Source organism: Denticeps clupeoides, chromosome 17, assembly GCF_900700375.1.
Source record: "Denticeps clupeoides chromosome 17, fDenClu1.1, whole genome shotgun sequence".
Taxonomy (NCBI): domain Eukaryota; kingdom Metazoa; phylum Chordata; class Actinopteri; order Clupeiformes; family Denticipitidae; genus Denticeps; species Denticeps clupeoides.
Genome location: NC_041723.1, coordinates 1,250,409 through 1,269,583, shown reverse-complemented (window position 1 = coordinate 1,269,583; position 19,175 = coordinate 1,250,409). Strand labels below are relative to the sequence as shown.

Sequence of the window (19,175 nt, the reverse complement as noted above, 5' to 3'; positions counted from 1 at the left end):
TGTTAACGCCGCGTTTCCACCTCTGCAGGTCCTTCAGCGACAGCAGCTTCCTGACCAGTTCCCTGTACTCAGAGCTGGCGGACGTCCAGTGGTATGGACACGAGAAGGCCAAACCCGGGACGCTCGTCTGACCCCGTTCCTCCCATCAGCCCACACCTCCGTCTCCTCCTCTGTCCCCCGTAGAGAGCGCGTGAGCTGAGAGTGGGACGGCGCTCGGGGGTCCGAATCGGACTCCACATGAAACTGAACTGAACTGAACTGCAGGTTTGAACACCTGGACCCTCAGCCCTTGTGCCATTTGACCTTTTCCACATTCGGATCTGACCCAGTCGGCCAGTATGGCAGCATTGGCCCCAAAATGTGTGTGTGTTTTCCTACACACACCGAGTTCACGCATTTTCTGAGAACACACACACACTTTCCTGAGAACTGCACCTGCCATCAGCTGTTCTTCCCCGTGGATTTATGTACCCTGACCTGGACATTGTCTGGAAACGCACCCACACCATTCCACAGAGCCCTCTTGTGGAGTGTTTGTTTTTTCATAATTTTATGAGGGGAGAAAAACTACGAGATGGTCGAGGCAAGATATATAATGTCTATAATTATAGAATTGTCATTTGACCCACGCCCACCCTGGATCCACCCTCAACCAAAGACCCACGGGGCTTCAGAATGACACAGGGAGCGATTCACCACACAGACTGCAGGGCTGTCGGGCGCCCTGGACACCTTCCTTCACCCCAGAACCAGAACCCGTCTCCGGGTAGCAGGGTTCTTCCTGACGTTTCAGGATCTGATGTAAGGGGATCAGGGGCCATAGGTTTGTTTTGTTTGTTTGTTAGTGGATCTCAGGCGTCGCGGTCGCTGTAACCAGTCACGTGACCACAGGTGACCACACCCCTACACCCTCCAAACCTGACTATGGTGCTCAGAGCCTGTACTGTATTCTGCCATTAGGAACATTAATTAACAGTAGTTCATGAGTTCTTCTCCATGCCTTACACGGTGGAACCCGGCACGGGGTACCACACCAAACAGGACGGCGTCCGCTGAACTGCCATTCCGGAATTCTCCGACGGCGTCCGGAGAGCACAGCCAAAACTAGCACACAGGATTCCACCCGGAGACCTCCAGTTCAGCATTCCACCTCAGCCTCGCATGTATTAGATGGTCCTGGAGTTCCGGGATTAACGTCCACTGAACAGTGATTATCGAGTTATTCCAGTTGGCTCATCTACTTTTCACGAAGGGTTTTTTTTGCCAAACATTAAGAATTAAAGAACGGTTCCAGGTAAAACTCCTCCCCCTAAATATGATGGGAGCTATTTCTGCAACCCGCCCCGCCCATAGCCCCCCAGGTGCTCATGATTGTCCAGTCCCTCTCAGCGCCGCGGCCGTTTCCCGTCTTGCCTTCGAGAAACGGGGAATAAGTAAAGCCATAGTGTAAACTCGCCTTTTTCTACCGCGTTCTGCATGTGGTAAGCCCCGCCCCCACACGCACCACCTCCAGGAAAGGTTCGTGAAGATATGATTAAAAGCACACCCCATTTGTGTTTTTTTTTTAGCCGTGGTGTACAGGATCAAAACCCAACGTTCCAGGTCCTTCTAATCGTCCTCAGTGTCTTAACATGTCGTTGTCAGACTAATGGACTGGCCTGCAGGCTAGAGCTCTAATGGGGCCTAAAATGTCAGGTCCAACCCTACCCAACAAGTACAGCTTTTTAAAAGCCTGTCTTTCTGAGAGGGAAAGGAAATGTGTTTAAAACATGATCGCCTCCGTTTCACCTCGTCAGCATCCATTTTCTCAGCTCATCGGAACGATGGTGGCTGAGAATCGCGCGAAACCAATTTACAACATGCGAAACACTTTTATCAATCGTACGGAAAGGACAGGTACTACAGAGCGGAAGTTCGTGTTTGCTGACCCGACCCGAGCACGACTGAAATGATCGAAATTGAGCCAAGATTTCCAGCTCTACCGCAGGTCTGTTTAGACTCCACCCCTGTGCTGCAAACTGCATGGGTTTTGTTTGTTTGTTTGTTCATTTATTTGGGGGAGGGGCCTGATTGTGGATGTTACCCATCAACACCGTGCATGCTGAAGACTGTGGCACCATGGGAAAAAAAAAAACATTTTCCTTCGGGTCTGGTGATGACCTCTGACCTCTCTTGTTCCACAGTACCGTTACTACCTGTATTCAATAGTCAAGTTAAGACGTTTTATAGTTAAACACAGTTAAAGTAACACATTTATCAGCACATTTATGAAGAAGGAGGCGTCCGTTTTGGGTTATTTTTAAAAGAAATACTTTTTTATATAAAATCTCTGTTTATTTGTGTTTTTTTTCTGTCTCATAGTTACGAGCCCCTTCAGGTGCTACCAGAAGACCAGTGATGCTTGCTTTTCCTAGACGTAGACGTTTTCCCTAATCGTTGTCAATAGTTTTAAAAGCAGTTGTGCAAATGGGAAGAACTAATGTGTGTAGCTCCGCCCTCACACCACCGTAGAGCATGTACCATGACATTACCGGGCTCTGTTCAACGTAACCACACCTTCAATAATGAGAAGAATAATACAAACGTGTAGAAAAGATGTGGGATTGTTGGGAAGAAATATTCCACAGTTAATTTATTCTTTTTTTTTTTTATTAAGAATTTGTATAGAACTTTACATTTTTCAAACTGCGTCGTTGGCAACTGAAAAGTGAATTTTTTTCCAGTTGAGAAAAAACTTGGTGGTTCTTGAGATTATGAAAATAAATTATTGATGAATGTTCTCTAAAGTGACGTGTGATAGTTCTTCATTTCAGGATCAGGATCTTCTTTTATAAAGATTTTTCTGATCATATTTTTTCCTGTAGAACTGTGAATCGGTGCTAATCTCACTTCCCCCTCCTGCTGTGTTCATGTTCTTCTGGGAAGCTTAGCCACTTCCTGACAAGCATGTTTGTGCAGAAGACAATGGTGTGTGGTTTCCCCCGGCAACAGGAAGACCAGGGATGAGTAAATATTCCAACGTGTGGATCCCATTGTGGTGAGACGTGGCTCCTAGAAGCCCAAGGGGTGGGGGGAATCTGACTTGAACCACAAAGCCACCCAGCCAGGTCACTAGCCAGCAAGATCCTACAGGGTTCTTCTCGAGGTTCCTGCTCTCGATTTCATCTGCAGTAATAAAATGCCACTTCTCCGGAACAGCTGGAACAGGTTTTAGTGCCCGTGCGAGTTTTAGGAACCCATGGAACGCAGCGTTGCAGGGGGACTGTTGTGCAACAGAGCGATGGGTTTGCGAGGAAACTGAGAATCCCAGCAGTGAAGCTGGACTGGGACCAGATCATGAGTCATTAGCCCCTCCCACCCATCAGACCACCCAAATTGTCTGCATGAGGACCATTTACACTACTGACATTTAACAGAGCACAGTCAGTAGTTACAGGGACCATCCCCCTGAAGCAGAGGTCACAAACCCTGGTCCTGGAGGGCACTTGTTCTGCACATTTTAGTATTTAGGTGTGGTGGAACATGCAAAGATCTAGGCTGTGCAGGACAGGTGCCCTCCAGGACCAGGGTTGGTGACCTCTGCTCCAGGGGGACTGTCCCTGACTGAAAGGCACTCTGGTAAATGGTCCTCATGTAGCCGTGTATATGTGTGTCATGTAGAACCATGGCTGGTGACCTCCGCCCTGGAGACACTCAGGGTTAAAGGTCTTGCTGAGGGACACTTGATTTACATTTACAGCATTTATCAGACGCCCTTATCCAGAGCGACTTACAATCAGTATTACAGGGACAGTCTCCCTGGAGCAATTTAGGGTTAAGTGTCTTGCTCAGGGACACAATGGTAGTAAGTGGGATTCGAACCCGGGTCTTCTGGTTCATAGGCGAGTGTGTTACCCACTAGGCTACTACCACCCTACCACTTGATGGTGGTAAGTGGGGTTTGAAACTAAGAACGTTCTGGTCTTCTGGTTCATAGGCTGGCATTTTACCCACTCGGCTACTAGCACCCACTTTGCTTCCTGTACAGGGACCTAAACCCTCGGCCTTCTTGGCCATAAGGCCACATGTTCTTAAGGAACCAAGATGCACAGTGAAATCACACCACACAAATGGCGTCAAACAGTCCACTTTATTAGAGACCTGGTCAGACTGGTACCAGTAATAAAACGATCAAAATAAAATTAGAAATGTAAATGTATTACAATTTTGAGGTGGCCTCCTGCAAATAATAAAGGCCACAAAAATTCAGCGCCCCACCCACAATGAACCTGGGGTCATATTTACAGGTAATTTACATCAAATGTACAAAAGTTTTTTTTTGTTGTTTTTTTTAAAGAGCATTATACTCCACACACTTGGAGGGGTCAGTGGGAAAATGCTTCTGGCAGATTGTCATCAACCTCTTCAGGCCCTGAGGATGAGAGAGTGAGAGCATAAAAAAAAAAATGAAGTTCTGCTTGCATGACTACACTGCCACCACGAACACACCGCCAGCGCCCCCACCTGGATGTACTTCCTCTGGGTCTCGTCGTTCAGCACGTGCGCCACGTGCTTGGAGAAGATCTTCTCTCGACCGGTACGGGCGTGGATGCCCACCATGGTCACGCCGATGGGCCACGGGGCGTTGCCAATCGCCATCTGCAGGTACGCGTCATTCGCCTGAAACAGAAACAACATCCCGATGCTGCGAAATGGTCACAAAAAAAAAAAAAAAAAAAAAAAAAAAAAACACAAATACCACCCGTTTATCAAAAAATTATTCATCAATTAGGCTGTGGCTTTATTAGACCGATTAAAAGGCGGTTTTGACTGCTGTTTGAGAAGCTGCCTCCATTACCTTCACATATTCTCTCTGCAGCATGAACTTGATGATGTCGGTGATCGACTCCTTGATGTCCGCAGGCAGCGACTGAGAGAGGAAGAGACGGACAGAAAGCAGAACGCGCTTTACGGGCGAAAGCCCTCCCACGCGAAACTAAATAAAACGGAATCCGAGCGGCCCGCACCTTCTTGCGCAGCTTCCTGAACAGCGGCTTGAGGTACGACTCGGTCTGTTTCTGCGTGGCGCTGGCCAGCTTGCCCTGGACGCTGCGCTTCACGTGGTCCTCGCGGCCGTTCAGGTCCTTGGCCCACACGCCCAGCAAGAACTGCAGGGGCGCGGAACAGGAGTTAAAAAAGTCTACTGGAAGGAGACAAATTACACGTTCTTGCCAATAATTAAAATATACATGTACACATAGATGCCGCTCACCCGTAGGACCTTGTCGATGACGTCCATGTCCCCATTGTCATCGCCGGTGCCCAGACTCTCTCCCAAGGCCTGTACAGGTCATATAAATGTTAAATGAGGTGGAGTAGCGCCCCCTTGTGGAGCGTCTGTCTAGCCAACTGGAGAACGGATTGCTGTACCTCCAGCTCCTCTATGGTCGTGTTCTCCTCGTGAACTTTCAGGTCGTGCTGGGTGTCGGTTTCACTGACTTCGTGTCCCCCAACAATCTCGTTGAGGTACTGCTGATCAATCTTATCCATGGCCGCCTTCAGATCGTTCCTCAGACCCTGAACGCACGCAGACACACAAGAATTCATTTCAAGGAGCCCATCCTGTCCCATGGCCACCATGGACACCTTCTGCCCAGTACCCATGACAGGAAGTGGCTCTTGCCTTGTTCACTTCCGGTGCCAGGATCTCGATTTTCCTCAGCCTCTGGAAGGCTTCGTAGTCCGATTCGCTGAAGAGACGCACCGGTTCCCCACGTTCCCTCAGCCTCCGAATCACCTGAAACAACAGAACACTCCTTTCGGTCCTACAGTTCTAGACGTTCTTCACTCCCAACAAGAACCACTCAGGAACAAGAACGCCAAAAAAAGGCATGTATGGGTGGGAACCTGCTCGGATTGGTCGACCCACCTCCTGGCGAGACAGCGTCATCGGCAGCTTCTCTTCAGTCAGCTCCAGCTCCAACACCGGGTTGGACGAAGTGGACGGCTTGGTCTCCTCCACTTTCTTCTCCAACTGTCCAAAGAAAGCAGCGACGCAGACGTGAGGCACCGACTCCGGACCTGGCACCGCCCCCCCACACACGACCACCAGTGTTCTACCTGAACCTGCTGGTTCTTACACAGCAACCCTAACCCCTTCATCATAATCATCATCATCGCTGTGAAGAACTGTGAGAATCTGCCCTAAAAAAAAGCTAAAAGTCTTCGGTTCGTACTGGTCACATGACCCAGGAGATATTGTGATAATCGCGACTACAGTGAACTGGTGTGATAAGGAAGCCACGCCCTCGTGCTGGACGGGGTCTGGGGCAGACCAGGTAACAACCAATCACATTCATGCCACTTTTCCCCCATGAGCCCTCACTGAGAACTAGAAAGTGAGATGAAGGAGTGGAGACCATGTTCCAGGTTCCACTGACATGGTCCTCAAAAGCTCATGGAGAAAAGGGGAAGGAGGCTCCAGCAGAGCTGCCTGGCGTCGGGTTTAAAGCAGCCGAGGGTCAGGAGCAGCCTGACGTGGAGCAAAGATCTAACGAAACCCAGAAAGAAAAGTAATGATATTAAAAAATTAAAATACGCACAGATCAGACAGCAACGTGGAGAGCATGTTCAGCTTCAGGAAGGAAGATTTTGTTTCCCTTTCTTCTTTTAAATGCAAAAAGAAAACCACACACTCACTCATGGAAAATGCACAGAAAACTGAACAAAATTTTCCACTTTTGTTGCTGCTGAAGATGCTGTGTAACGTAAAACTCATCCAAATGAGAGGAAAAAATAAATAAATAAAACTTTCAGGACATGCTACGTCCCCCACGGGGTCAGCCGAGCCACATGCCTACAGAGACACCAAGCCACACCCCATTCCTACCTGTCCAGCTGGCTTGGAAATGTCAACCTACACACAGGACAGAGAGACAGTTAGGGCAGAGAGAGAGCCTGGCCGCTGGACCGAGGCGGAGATCTGCTGCGGGTGACCAATGGGACAGTTACAGACAGACATCAGGACAGGCGAGTGGACATTACGTGGGGATGAAAGAGACGAAACAAAAACGACAATTCTACACAACCCATGTCAGTTGTAGTCCCCGAGGGACACCAAACGTGCCTTTAGGGGAGGGAGATCCAGTCTGATGAGTCTGGGCCTTCTGAGGTGGCCCACAAGGGAAAATTAGGCTTTTTTGGGATTTACTTGGATTGAAGGAAAATGACTAAAAGAAAGATCTGGTTATTTATTCCAGATACTTCCATGCAGTGTTGCCAGACGTAGTTTCACCCTATGTACGATTAATAATTCCAAAATACCATTTTTTTAATTGCTAAGTTTCATTTCATTAGCAGGACCAGGTACAGATCTGTTTTCATCTGGCTGTGCCGACATACTTGTCTTGTTAATCCGCAGTCGTCTCGCATGCCTTTTCAACCCATCAATGCACGATGTAACACCCAGTACAAATTACATTATTCCCACAGGTCTATTCTAACGAAGCCCCGAGAAACTACAAATCCCATAATGCACTGCTTCAGTTGCCTTGCCGAACGCGATCCGTTCTGTAGACGAAAGTTGCCCTTTATACACTATAATATGCACAGAATGAAAATGTGTGTAATTGAAGCAGATGTTCTGAGCGACGTCAGAATGGAACGTACGTTTCTCTCAAAGTACGATCATTTTAAGATGCTGGTACAGTACTTCACAATTTGGGATCTGGCAACACTGCCTGCATGTCCCTGATGACCACAGGGCAAGCAGTGGAGAAGGTTCACATCTCCAGGTGAGTTTAAATAAATAGAAACTAGTGCTAGGAATCAAACGAACGGTCTTGCAAGACCTTGATCTTGAAGAGAAAGGGATGACCGAAGGGAAGCTCTCGGCGGCTCCAGACGCGGTTCGGGTAAAAGGCGAGAGGAGCGACTTGTTTAAAAGTCCCGTTCTCCTCAGATGAACCTCGGTTTAACTCGGCCGGAAAATGTTAGCGAGCCTGAAGAACATGGCGCATGTTCCTACCTTGTAGCCACATCGGTTATAATAATCCTCCTCCTCCTTCCGAGCCAGGTCGGCGCGCTTGAAGTACTTTTTCGAACCCTTCGCGGGGACACAAAGCGGATTTAAGTGAATTTAACGCTTAATGACGGCCGATACGGGTTACTGACAACAGGCACCAAACACAGGAACTACTGGGCTGGCTACGCTGGTCGCCGCCGCGGCTTACGCTAACGAGCTCCTTCTCCTGCACCATCTTCCTCTTCCTCTCGATCTCCGCCTTGAGGATGTCCATGCTGGGAGATTCCTCACGAAGACGCGCCACGCAAGGAGAACGACTCGGGAGCAGCTCCCGGTGACGCTCCGTAACGCTGCTTCTCGTCTTTGTCCAGGTGCATGAAGTCCTACCCGCTGTCGCCACCTGGTGTTCGGGAGGGCAGAAGCTCTCGCAAAAAAATAACTCGAAGAACGCTTACTTTACTTATCCTTTATTTTTATAATTTTTTTTTTTATCAGACCAGTGGTTTTCATAAAACAAGACAGCAATATTCTCTCTGAGCTTTAAAGAAAAAAATTTGATTTATTAATTTTCATTTCCACGAACAGGAATGTGAATTTAAACGTCTTTTCAAATTATATGTCATGACTTTAAAACTGAAAGCAACTGAAAATGGCAGCAACATAATACTGGAATAATAAAATGACAGAGGTGCATATAAAAACAATAAAACTTAATTAAAAAAAAGGAACATAAATGTGGAACCTCTGCTCAATAATAAAACAATATAAAAACAATAAAACTCTGAACTAAAAAAAGCAACATAAATTCTGAACCTCTGCTCAAATCGGAACACGCAGCTGGAACATATGGGCTTTTCTTGGTCTCTGTAGTTACAGGTAGTACAGGAACTCATCCAGGTTCATGCTGGGCTCTCTGTGGATGCTCTGGCCCACCAGGAATGCCAGCTTGTGGGCATACTGGCACGGCGCCGGCACCCTGACGATCCCCTTCCAAAGGAAACATTCAGTGAGGAAATACAGAGCACTGTGGGATCAGGTAGTGGAGCAGAGTAATGCCAGAGTAGTTTTCTACTTCTTACTGACCTGTAGATTCCTATCAGTACACTCTACAAAGTTTCACATCTGTAAGATCTACATTTACATAAAGGCATTTGGCAGACGCCCTGATCCAGAGCGACTTACAACGTGCTTCCATGTCACCATGGATGAAGTGATCAGTTCTGGTTCACTAGGACCCCCAACTATGAATACAATATTTTTATTCACTGTTCTAGTTTCTATACAGAAGTCAGACAAGAAGAAGGTTACAAGTTCATCTAAATCTTCTCTAAAGAGGAAGGTCTTGAGCTGCCGTGTGAAGGTGCTCAGTGACTGAGCTGGAAGTTCATTCCACCACCGAGGGGCCAAGACGGAGAAGAGTCTAGATGAGCGTCTTCCTTTTACCTTCAGAGATGGAGGGACCAGGCGAGCAGTACTGGAGGCTCGGAGTATACCAGGTGCAGTGCGAGGTGTAATAAGGGCTGTGAGGTAGGATGGTGCTACTCCATGTTTGGCTTTGTAGGCCAGCATCAGTATTTTGAACCTGATGCGTGCAGCTACTGGGAGCCGGTGGAGGGACCGTAGCAGAGGGGCGGTGTGGAGAACTTGGGAAGGTTGAAGATCAGACTTATAAGACTTTCACAACCAAGTAAAAAGGTAAAAAGTTTATCCATCTGGTTGAACCATCTGGTTGACAGGGAAGCACTACTGCAGGCTCAACCGTCAGAAGACCAGCCAGACGTTTGTGAGGTGTGGTGTGTAAGCCAATGACGGGTTGGTACCTGCCAGTTGTAGTACATGTGACAGAGTTTGTAGGTGAGTCTCTGCATGTGGTCTGGCTTGAGGCCACTGTTGTCAAACACCACGTTGTAGTGGGTGGGGGAGACGCTGCCCATGCGGACGGCCTGACTGATGATGTAGAAGTCGTACCTGAGGATCATAAACACGAAAACACACATTTATAGCACACAGACACACACACCAGTTCCCAACCACGGTTCCGTCCGTGAGGACACGCACCATTCTGGACGTGTGACCTCTGTGTCAATGATCGTTCCGGGTGGAGGGTTGGACAGTTTGCCATCGATGCGTGCAAAGAACCGAGTTGCCATGCGCTTCTTCACCACAACCACGGTGAGTTTAGGCCTGTAAGAAGGGGTTAAAGGGTCAGCCGCCTCCGCCCGCTGAGTACAGTGAAAGCCTGTTTCTGCTGGGTCTCACGCGTAGTCCTGGCCCAGGCTCTTGATGGACTGCATGAGCTGGGGGACCTCGTAGTTCACTACGCTCTGCAGCATGCCGTCACCCACGCCGTCTCGGTACACGATGATGCGGGACGGCAGACACTTGTTGTGCTTCAGCCAGGCTTTCAGGGCAGCTGAGAGAGAGACAGACGTAAACATGATTCTCTCTCTACCAATCCTGTTCAGACGTTTAGAAGTATCGTCTGTTACTAGGACCACACAGGCACCGACCCTGTAGCGCCACCTTCAGGCCATCAATAATTTCCTGTCCACGGTTCTGCAGCACACACTTGGAGAACCACCTGGGAAGAGCATGCACACAGGACGTGGATGAACAAACACAACGAAAGAGGAAACCATCTGGCCAAAGGAACCTACCTGGACATGCCTTGGTTGAGACTGGAGACCAGTGCGCCAATGGACCTCTTTCCTGCAGCCGTGTCATGGTAGCAGTCGATCCCCACGATCATCAGCTGCTTGAGCTGTGAGGGTGGAGTACAGGGACCATGTCAAAACACTCAAACCAGCCACTGGTCACCACACTGGATTCTGGCATCTCACCGGGATGTCGATGCTCCACAGCTCCCCTCCCATCTTGCAGTTCATCTGCAGGGCGATCTTGGTGGCCACGGTCATGAGGGCCTGTGGGCGGCTGAGTGTGCGAGACAGCACACACTGACTGGGGGTGGGGCAGTCCACACACAGGTACTTCTTCACACAGTCGTACTTGTCCTTACGGTTGGAGGGCAGGATCACCACCACCTGTTAAAAAAAAATCAGAGCAACACACAAACACTGCCAGAACAGTATTTTTCAGGATGGATACCATCAGACCAAAATAATCAGCGATGTCCGACCTGTGAGCTTCTTATATTCAGCATTAACAGCATTTATCAGCATGTGCAGCATTCAATTAAAAAAAACTAATTCCAGTGTTGAGACTGTAGCAGTTCATAAAATGTCCATATAATGGATTTTATATGGATAGTCTTTTTCCTGTCTTGCAGCTATTATCATGATTTATTATCAAATCCTGTAATTAATTAAATAAAGAATCTCAGGAACAGATAAAATATTCCACTTTTTCATATTAATATTATTTGTACCATTTGGGTTCCTGGTCCAACATTCTGCCGCAGAGCCCTGAGCAGAGCATCCTGTCGGTCCTCATACTCTACCCTGCAACAGTAAAAAAACAAACACATAAATTAGGTAAATTACCTAAAAAGAAACTTAATTATCAATTAATAATGGCAAAATACCATCTTCCACAAAACAAAAACCTCATGAAACGTCTGTGCTGGAACTCACATGACAGCACGCTGCATGCGGATGCCCATCGGCCTTGCCACCTTGTTGAGGGTGTCCAGGAGCGACTTTGCTGTGTCACAGTTGCGGCGAGTGTAAAACATCATCCACACATCCAACGGCATGGAGCTGGTCAGGGGCAGGCCTCGCATCTCCTTAGACCAATCGGCTGCCCACGGGCTGTACTCATACTACCAAGCGAAATGGTACAAGGCGTTCAAATGTCGCAGCTTGCTCCATTTTTGTCTCTTCGTGTAGTCAATGTTTCCTTAAAATACGCTCACAGTTTTGGACCCTTGGATGATCCTTTCTGCTGGCAGAACACGGCCAGTCAGACTCAGCAGCTTGTCCTCAAAGCTCAGGCCCCAGGTGTTCAGCTCAGTCTGCGCCTCGGTGTTCCTACAAAAGGGATTTCAACTACTGTATGCATGTGTGCAGGAAGGTGCCTCTTGCAGGGATTCAGCGAAGGTTAAATCTATTCAGATTATTTTTTTCCTTAAAACCATTCACATTAATTTCTAAAAACTATCCCCTCCCAGGATGGAATGGGAAAACGCTGTGCCTTGGGGAATTTATGTGTTTTGTTAATTCCCTCTAACCTTTGCAGGTTGCTGATGAACCGATTCAGGCGGCCCTCCCTCTGATCTGGGGACAGTCTGGTGTGGGAGGCCAGGTCCTTCATGACTGTAACATCACTGCGAATCTTGTCCGTCAGGCCTTAGAGGGACACACAGTCACATTACAACACATTGCATTAGGTGACATTTTGCAGCATTTACCAGACTCCCTTATCCTGAGTGCCTTACAATCAGGGGACAAGTACAGTCCCCCTGGACCACCTCAAAGTTAAGTGTCTTGTTCAATGGTAGGAAGTAGGATTTGAACCTGGGTCTTCTGGTTAATCCCACTAGGCTACCCTGATCATTTTATCCATTTTTATCATTATCATTCAAATGAATAAACAATAATCAAGTTAGAAGTACAAAAGCTGTCCTGCAACTCATTTAAATCTATTGATTCTCACCAGTCAGGTAACAGAACTCTGGTACGAGCATGGCAGGGCCAGGCGGTGGAGCACCACTGGGGCCCAGCCTCTTCAAATGGCTGATGAGCAGGACCTGGTGGTTATCGGTCACCTCTAGACTATATTGCTGAGATCGAGAAACATGATTATTTCATAATTTCAACCCGGAACTTTCAACATCAGGGCTGGGCAAGATTCAAAGATACCTGGACATGGTTGTCAATTTCCATTTAGAAACTATTTTGCGCTCTGTATGAACAGTCATATTGTAAAATGTACTATACACAACACATTTAAATAGCATGTTTTGCATTTTGTAAACAACACACAAGCGGCATGTGCATTTCCAGGGCTTGTTAACAGGTCAGTTTCACTACAATGCATTAACCATGTACATTGACAGAATCAGGATAATTGACAATCCCTCAATACTAATGAAGATATGAGTGTTTATCATGCTGATATACTACCCAGCCCTGCTTTAAAACCACAATGTTTTAGTAGCATTACAGTCTTGTAGTAGTCCTTGAAGGACATATCCTGGTCCCCTCTCTTAAAGGTGTTAGTGGGAGTGTGGTCCCATGCAATGTCATCAATCCTGTAGGTCTTGTTATTGTACCTATGGAGAAAGTGGCAATAAGCCAGAGAAAACCCACAGATAACCCCACAAAGCACAAAAACCCATGCTGGAATCTGTCTTAAGCAGAGACTGTGGTTTCGATTTTGATTTCTGCTTTGTATATTGACTGTTTCTGTTGACCAGGTTCTAAAACATGCATTTTGTTCTGTTAACATCTTTGAACCTGAACAAATATTCTAACAGAAGTGACCTGCCATGTCTAGCTGTAGGTTAGTGACATAACCAACAGAAAAGTGTCATGTGGGGGTCTGTTTTAGGTCTAAGTGTTGTCAGGAGCAGTAAGATGATCCTTTATTAGTCCCACAAGTGGGAAATTTACAGTGTGGTCTTACTTAGTAAGAACTACAAGTCCGACCAGCTCCTTGGTGCAGACTTCGGGGAAGTGCTGTTCTCCAACCTGCTGCCGTAGAGAGGCCATGAAACTGAGCACCGTCTCACTGCGCAGAACCTTGTGGCTCACATCTAGACACAGCATGATGTTTAATTCATACTGCAGGATGTTGGTGACAAAGCCTGGCCAGATAGTCAACCTGTTAAACAAAAAATACAGGAAAGGGACCGGGAGGAACAAGCTTGCAATGTGAGATGTGAAGATAAAACCACAATACACACCTGTGCTGCGGGATGCTGAGAGGGTCGTCGGGATTGTAATAATGACGGCCAATCTGCTGCATGTTCAGCATCCTCAGAATCCTGCACATTTACATTTACAGCATTTATCAGACGCCCTTATCCAGAGTGACTTACAATACGTAGTTACAGGGACAGTCTCGCTGGAGACACTCAGGGTTAAGTGTCCTGCTCAGGGACACAATGGTAGTAAGTGGGATTTGAACCTGGGTCTTCTGGTCCATAGGCGAGTGTGTTACCCACTAGGCTACTACTACCCTGCATAGAACAATCATAGAATTAGATTCATACCTACTCACCTCAGATGTCCACACAGAGGTCTCCTTCTGCAAGCATGAAGGGGTCTGCGGCTGTTTTTGTGTTAATCTATTCTAATACTCAATTTTAACTGTGAATTTGACTTCTGCTAGACAATGTGTTTCATAAGCGAGTTACCAGAAACTACACCAAGATGACTTTCAGACCAATTCAGTGAACAGACCTGAGACCAATAAATCAGCTCTACAATGGAAGAAACTTTAGAATACTTAACAATCAATTTTCTTTTTTGCATTTAAGATTAGGTTTGTTTGGTGGTGTTAATTTTCGAACCTTCTAAAGATGATGTTGTAAAACTGAAGGCACACAGGGGATGATGGGGGCAGTTCGTTGGTGAGAGTGACTGTAATCTGAACCTTCTCACCATGTCTGGTCTCACTGCACAGCACTGTCTCCTAAAGGTAAGACATCAATGCAGTTATACAGAGTTATCTTTAGGTACAGGTACATGAAAGACAAATAAAAAAACCCAGTCTCCTGGCGCTGAGCTTACAGTGTTATGAAGCTTCTGAGGCAGGAACAGAATGGTACCATCAAAGCTGCGAGCAGGGCCCAGTATCTCACTGTGTTGAAAGAGCAATGCAGAGCGAAGACGCCGGGCCTCCATGGGTGGGTTGTATTCCACATGATACTGGAAGAGGGCCCACTGAGGGCGTGAGAGCAGACGGATGAAGTTCGTCCTCAGTTCGATGATGGAGCCAGACACACCTGAGTGGACAGGAGTCACTTCAGTTTTAGTAAGAAACAGGTAAATATAACTAACAGACCACTGCCTAACAATAGGATATTTCAAAATATTATCTGAGATTAAAACCATCCGTCTGTTCTAGCTGATAAATGAAGTCGTTCTTTTCACACCAGTCTTGGAGTCTTTGACATGCTCCATGAGTTGACGGGTGTGGACCCCAGCATCATGGAAATCCCGGCGACGCCCCCCTCGCTCCCCAATCTTCACCTGCTGAAAGCCTGCAGATACCTGGACCAAAGCTGGAGACAAAGAGGAAAGTGCATCAGTCCCTGTGCATGCAGCGCTAGATGCTTTGAAGAGACTTCATCACAATACCTTCAGCTGACAGTCCACCTGGCCTAGTCTTCTGTCTGCCACGACCCACCATTTCCCCTTCACTTGAGGCCAGGGCCTGCTGACCAGACTCTTCTGCCGCGGTCTGCTGCTGCAGAGAGGATCAAAGCACTCTGGATATCAGGAATCCTATTTTAACAGCAGCATCATTCACATTTGTAGTTTAAGCCCCACCGAGTTAACCATTTCAGGCATGACTTAATTCATAAAAACTATTTTTAACATGTGCTTTTCAAAGAGTACTTTACAATGAAATATGTACTTAAACACATCGATATAATTATATATTGTCCAAAAACTAAAATAATACTGATGATGTCTGAACTCATTAAAGCGCCTTGAAGTTACAACAAATCAGAAAAACCAGGCTCATGGAAATAGTTTTTCTGGCTGCCCTTCATTTTCACTTCCGCACACTTGATGCACGTTCCCCCTCCCATAAATTCCCATTTCTTCTGCTGCCTACTGCTCTCTAACTCCAATATAAAATACCTCTAATTTTAACAAAAAAAAATGTTAACATATGTTAAGAATATCCATTTTTTTGCCTGCAAGGGTCTTCTATGTGTGATTATCTAAAAATAATGAATAACCTGCAATATACCTGCATACCCAATAAACATATAGATCAGCATTACAAATCGTAACACCAATACCCGATCAAGTTATCTGAATCATTTCGCCAATGTCTGACGCTCGTATCAGATTGTTGAATCCATAGCAAGTCATGGTAATAAATATACTCACCGGGCCAGGGGACACAGTCTCCTGAACACGCGCTCGGCCCCTCGATCGAGCTCTCGCACGTCCTGTCATTTTGGGACTAAGATGATTGCAAATTAGTAAAACCTCATCAGCGAACATGAGGAATACGACACATGCAGGACCTTGCAAATCCACCAATACACGTTATTTCTTAACCTGATGAAAATGTGGGTCCACAATTAATAAGACTGTTATATAATCTCAATAATCAGATGTTTTGATTTTTTTGCAAGTTAAAAAGGGACGACTAATTCGAACTGAGCAGAAACCAGTATAATACAGTACAATTGAGCTGTCAGAATAGATGAAGAAATGTAATATGACGTGTACAGTAAAGGCCAAAAGTTCGGACACACCTTCTCATTCAATGTGTTTTCTTTATTTTCATGACCATTTATCAACACAAGTCAAGACCTGGCCTCCACAGTCACCGGACCTGAACCCAATCCAGATGGTTTGGGGTGAGCTGGACCAACAAGTGCTAAACACCTCTGGGAACTCCTTCAAGACTGTTGGAGAAGCATTTCAGGTGACGACCTCTTGAAGCTCATCGAGAGAATGCCAAGAGTGTGTAAAGCAGGAACCAGAGCAAAGAAACTAGAATATAAAACATGTTTTCACTTATTTCACCTTTTTTTGTTAATTACAAAACTCCACATGTGTTCATTCATAGTTTTGGTGCCTTCAGTGAGAATCTACCAACGTAAATGGTCATAAAAATAAAGAAAACACATCGAATGAGAAGGTGTGTCCAGACCTTTGGCCTGTACTGTATATATGGATATACGTTCGTTTTACAAACGTACCTTTTCACCGGAAGAATCTCAAGCAGCTGCGGTCGGTTTCCACGCTCTACAAACCAGGTTAAAATCGTAAAAAAAAAAAAAAACGTGTTCAGCATTCACAATTCAGCGACTTTTATTGTAAGTGTTCGAACATTATATCTACACGAGGCACCATAATGTAAATCTCCCGAAGCCCCGAGAGGATTCATATCAGGCGCAACACGTGGAGATGTTCGTGTGGGAACGTTTACACCGAGAAAACGAGGACACTTTAATTAATTCCACCATAAAGACATTCACTTATCGAGTATAATCAGATCGAGATACGAACGTGGGCCACTCTGAATATCGACTCACACGCCCGGCTAATTAAAACGGGGCCAATTAAAGCACATACGATTACACACAATATATGAGACAAAACACCCCTTAGCCTTGAGGAAAACAGTTAAGTGTAAAAAAAAAAATATTTTAATTTACCTCACGGGTACAGATACCGTCCAGCCTCTTGATGTCGCAATTAATTCTTAATTCGTCCTCCGCCTCAGACCCCAAGCGGCGACTAATCACTCGCGCCCTTTTCAGATATCCATCCGCCAGCACCTTGGTGGCCTTCCAGAACTTTCCATCGGAAATAGATTACGCCTGTAAATAAAATGAACTTTTAAAAATCGACGGCAGTATACACTTTGAGTGAACGTACTATATACTATGTTCCAATATATTTTAAAGTTTAAACAATAAAAAAAGATAGGACTACTTTTTCTCAGATGGATACTGTAAGCATGTGTCTATTTTTCTTTCCTGTAATGTGCCAGTTTGACCTGACAAACTGTCTCATACTGATGGTTCCTTATCGTGTGTTCTGGCGCTAACGAGACAGCTGCTGTCTTTTGTCATAGTGCACTCAACGCCAATTTACCATGACGCGGCTTTCACTACAGCCGTGAAAAGTACTCAACGCCGATTTACCATGACGCGGCTTTCACTACAGCCGTGAAAAGTACTCAACGCCGATTTACCATGACGCGGCTTGCACTACAGCCGTGAAAAGTACTCAACGCCGATTTACCATGACGCGGCTTCCACTACAGCCGTGAAAAGTACTCAACGCCGATTTACCATGACGCGGCTTTCACTACAGCCGTGAAAAGTACTCAACGCCGATTCACCACGCTGTGGCTTTCACTACAGCCGTGAAAAGTACTCAATGCCGATTTACCATGACGTGGCTTCCACTACAGCCGTGAAAAGTACTCAACGCCGATTTACCATGATGTGGCTTTCACTACAGCCGTGAAAAGTACTCTACGCAGATTTACCATGACGTGGCTTTCACTACAGCCGTGAAAAGTACTCAACGCCGATTTACCATGACGCGGCTTCCACTACAGCCGTGAAAAGTACTCAACGCCGATTTACCATGACGCGGCTTTCACTACAGCCGTGAAAAGTACTCTACGCAGATTTACCACGCTGTGGCTTTCACTACAGCCGTGAAAAGTACTCAATGCCGATTTACCATGACGTGGCTTCCACTACAGCCGTGAAAAGTACTCAACGCCGATTTACCATGATGTGGCTTTCACTACAGCCGTGAAAAGTACTCAACGCCGATTTACCATGACGTGGCTTCCACTACAGCCGTGAAAAGTACTCAACGCCGATTTACCATGACGCGGCTTTCACTACAGCCGTGAAAAGTACTCAACGCCGATTTACCATGACGCGGCTTTCACTACAGCCGTGAAAAGTACTCAACGCCGATTTACCATGACGTGACTTCCACTACAGCCGTGAAAAGTACTCAACGCCGATTTACCATGACGCGGCTTTCACTACAGCCGTGAAAAGTACTCTACGCAGATTTACCACGCTGTGGCTTTCACTACAGCCGTGAAAAGTACTCAATGCCGATTTACCATGACGTGGCTTCCACTACAGCCGTGAAAAGTACTCAACACCGATTTACCATGACGCGGCTTTCACTACAGCCGTGAAAAGTACTCAACGCCGATTTACCATGACGTGGCTTTAACTACAGCCGTTAAAAGTACTCAACGCCGATTTACCATGACGTGGCTTCCACTACAGCCGTGAAAAGTACTCAACGCCGATTTACCATGACGCGGCTTTCACTACAGCCGTGAAAAGTACTCTACGCCGATTTACCACGCTGTGGCTTTCACTACAGCCGTGAAAAGTACTCAATGCCGATTTACCATGACGTGGCTTCCACTACAGCCGTGAAAAGTACTCAACGGCGATTTACCATGACGCGGCTTTCACTACAGCCGTGAAAAGTACTCAACGCCGATTTACCATGACGTGGCTTTAACTACA

At 46.5% G+C, this 19,175-nt stretch overlaps 4 protein-coding genes across 14 annotated transcripts in view; 2 read left to right on the top strand and 2 right to left on the bottom strand.

Moving 5' to 3' along the window:
* frmd4a (FERM domain containing 4A) overlaps nucleotides 1–2,786 on the top strand; it is an 83,772-nt gene extending 80,986 nt beyond the window's left edge. For all 10 annotated transcript variants that reach the window (XM_028958011.1, XM_028958012.1, XM_028958010.1 and 7 more), the window contains one exon: nucleotides 29–2,786. In XM_028958011.1, the coding sequence (XP_028813844.1) occupies nucleotides 29–131 (103 nt within the window). In that variant the 3' untranslated portion in view covers nucleotides 132–2,786. The remainder of the gene's footprint in view (nucleotides 1–28) is intronic.
* A 1,324-nt stretch (nucleotides 2,787–4,110) lies between these two features.
* Nucleotides 4,111–8,378, bottom strand: prpf18 (PRP18 pre-mRNA processing factor 18 homolog (yeast)). 2 transcript variants are annotated; one of them, XM_028958397.1, is made up of 11 exons: nucleotides 8,211–8,378; nucleotides 8,006–8,083; nucleotides 6,869–6,895; nucleotides 5,909–6,013; nucleotides 5,663–5,776; nucleotides 5,410–5,556; nucleotides 5,252–5,320; nucleotides 5,007–5,147; nucleotides 4,838–4,909; nucleotides 4,504–4,659; nucleotides 4,111–4,411 (listed from the first exon to the last, which is right to left on the bottom strand). In XM_028958397.1, the coding sequence occupies exons 1-11, from the start codon at nucleotides 8,274–8,276 to the stop codon at nucleotides 4,331–4,333; spliced, it is 1,056 nt and encodes a 351-aa protein (XP_028814230.1). In that variant the 5' UTR covers nucleotides 8,277–8,378; the 3' UTR covers nucleotides 4,111–4,330. The 2 variants fall into 2 exon arrangements, with proteins under 2 accessions (XP_028814230.1, XP_028814231.1); XM_028958398.1 differs by lacking the exon at nucleotides 6,869–6,895.
* A 443-nt stretch (nucleotides 8,379–8,821) lies between these two features.
* Nucleotides 8,822–17,443, bottom strand: LOC114766759 (piwi-like protein 1). Its single transcript, XM_028957924.1, has 22 exons — nucleotides 17,313–17,443; nucleotides 16,854–16,899; nucleotides 16,030–16,105; nucleotides 15,265–15,373; nucleotides 15,060–15,188; nucleotides 14,695–14,909; nucleotides 14,475–14,596; nucleotides 13,866–13,946; nucleotides 13,586–13,783; nucleotides 13,124–13,232; nucleotides 12,614–12,740; nucleotides 12,189–12,306; nucleotides 11,874–11,988; nucleotides 11,593–11,780; nucleotides 11,388–11,460; nucleotides 10,843–11,043; nucleotides 10,660–10,763; nucleotides 10,513–10,583; nucleotides 10,262–10,415; nucleotides 10,061–10,186; nucleotides 9,823–9,970; nucleotides 8,822–8,989 (listed from the first exon to the last, which is right to left on the bottom strand). Exons 3-22 carry the CDS (start codon nucleotides 16,096–16,098, stop codon nucleotides 8,873–8,875), a joined length of 2,574 nt encoding a protein of 857 aa, XP_028813757.1. The 5' UTR covers nucleotides 16,099–16,105; nucleotides 16,854–16,899; nucleotides 17,313–17,443; the 3' UTR covers nucleotides 8,822–8,872.
* Nucleotides 16,554–19,175, top strand: part of sephs1 (selenophosphate synthetase 1) — a 23,229-nt gene continuing 20,607 nt past the window's right edge. Inside the window, exon 1 of the mRNA XM_028957928.1 lies at nucleotides 16,554–16,576. The gene's annotated coding sequence lies outside the window, so the exon portion shown is untranslated. The remainder of the gene's footprint in view (nucleotides 16,577–19,175) is intronic.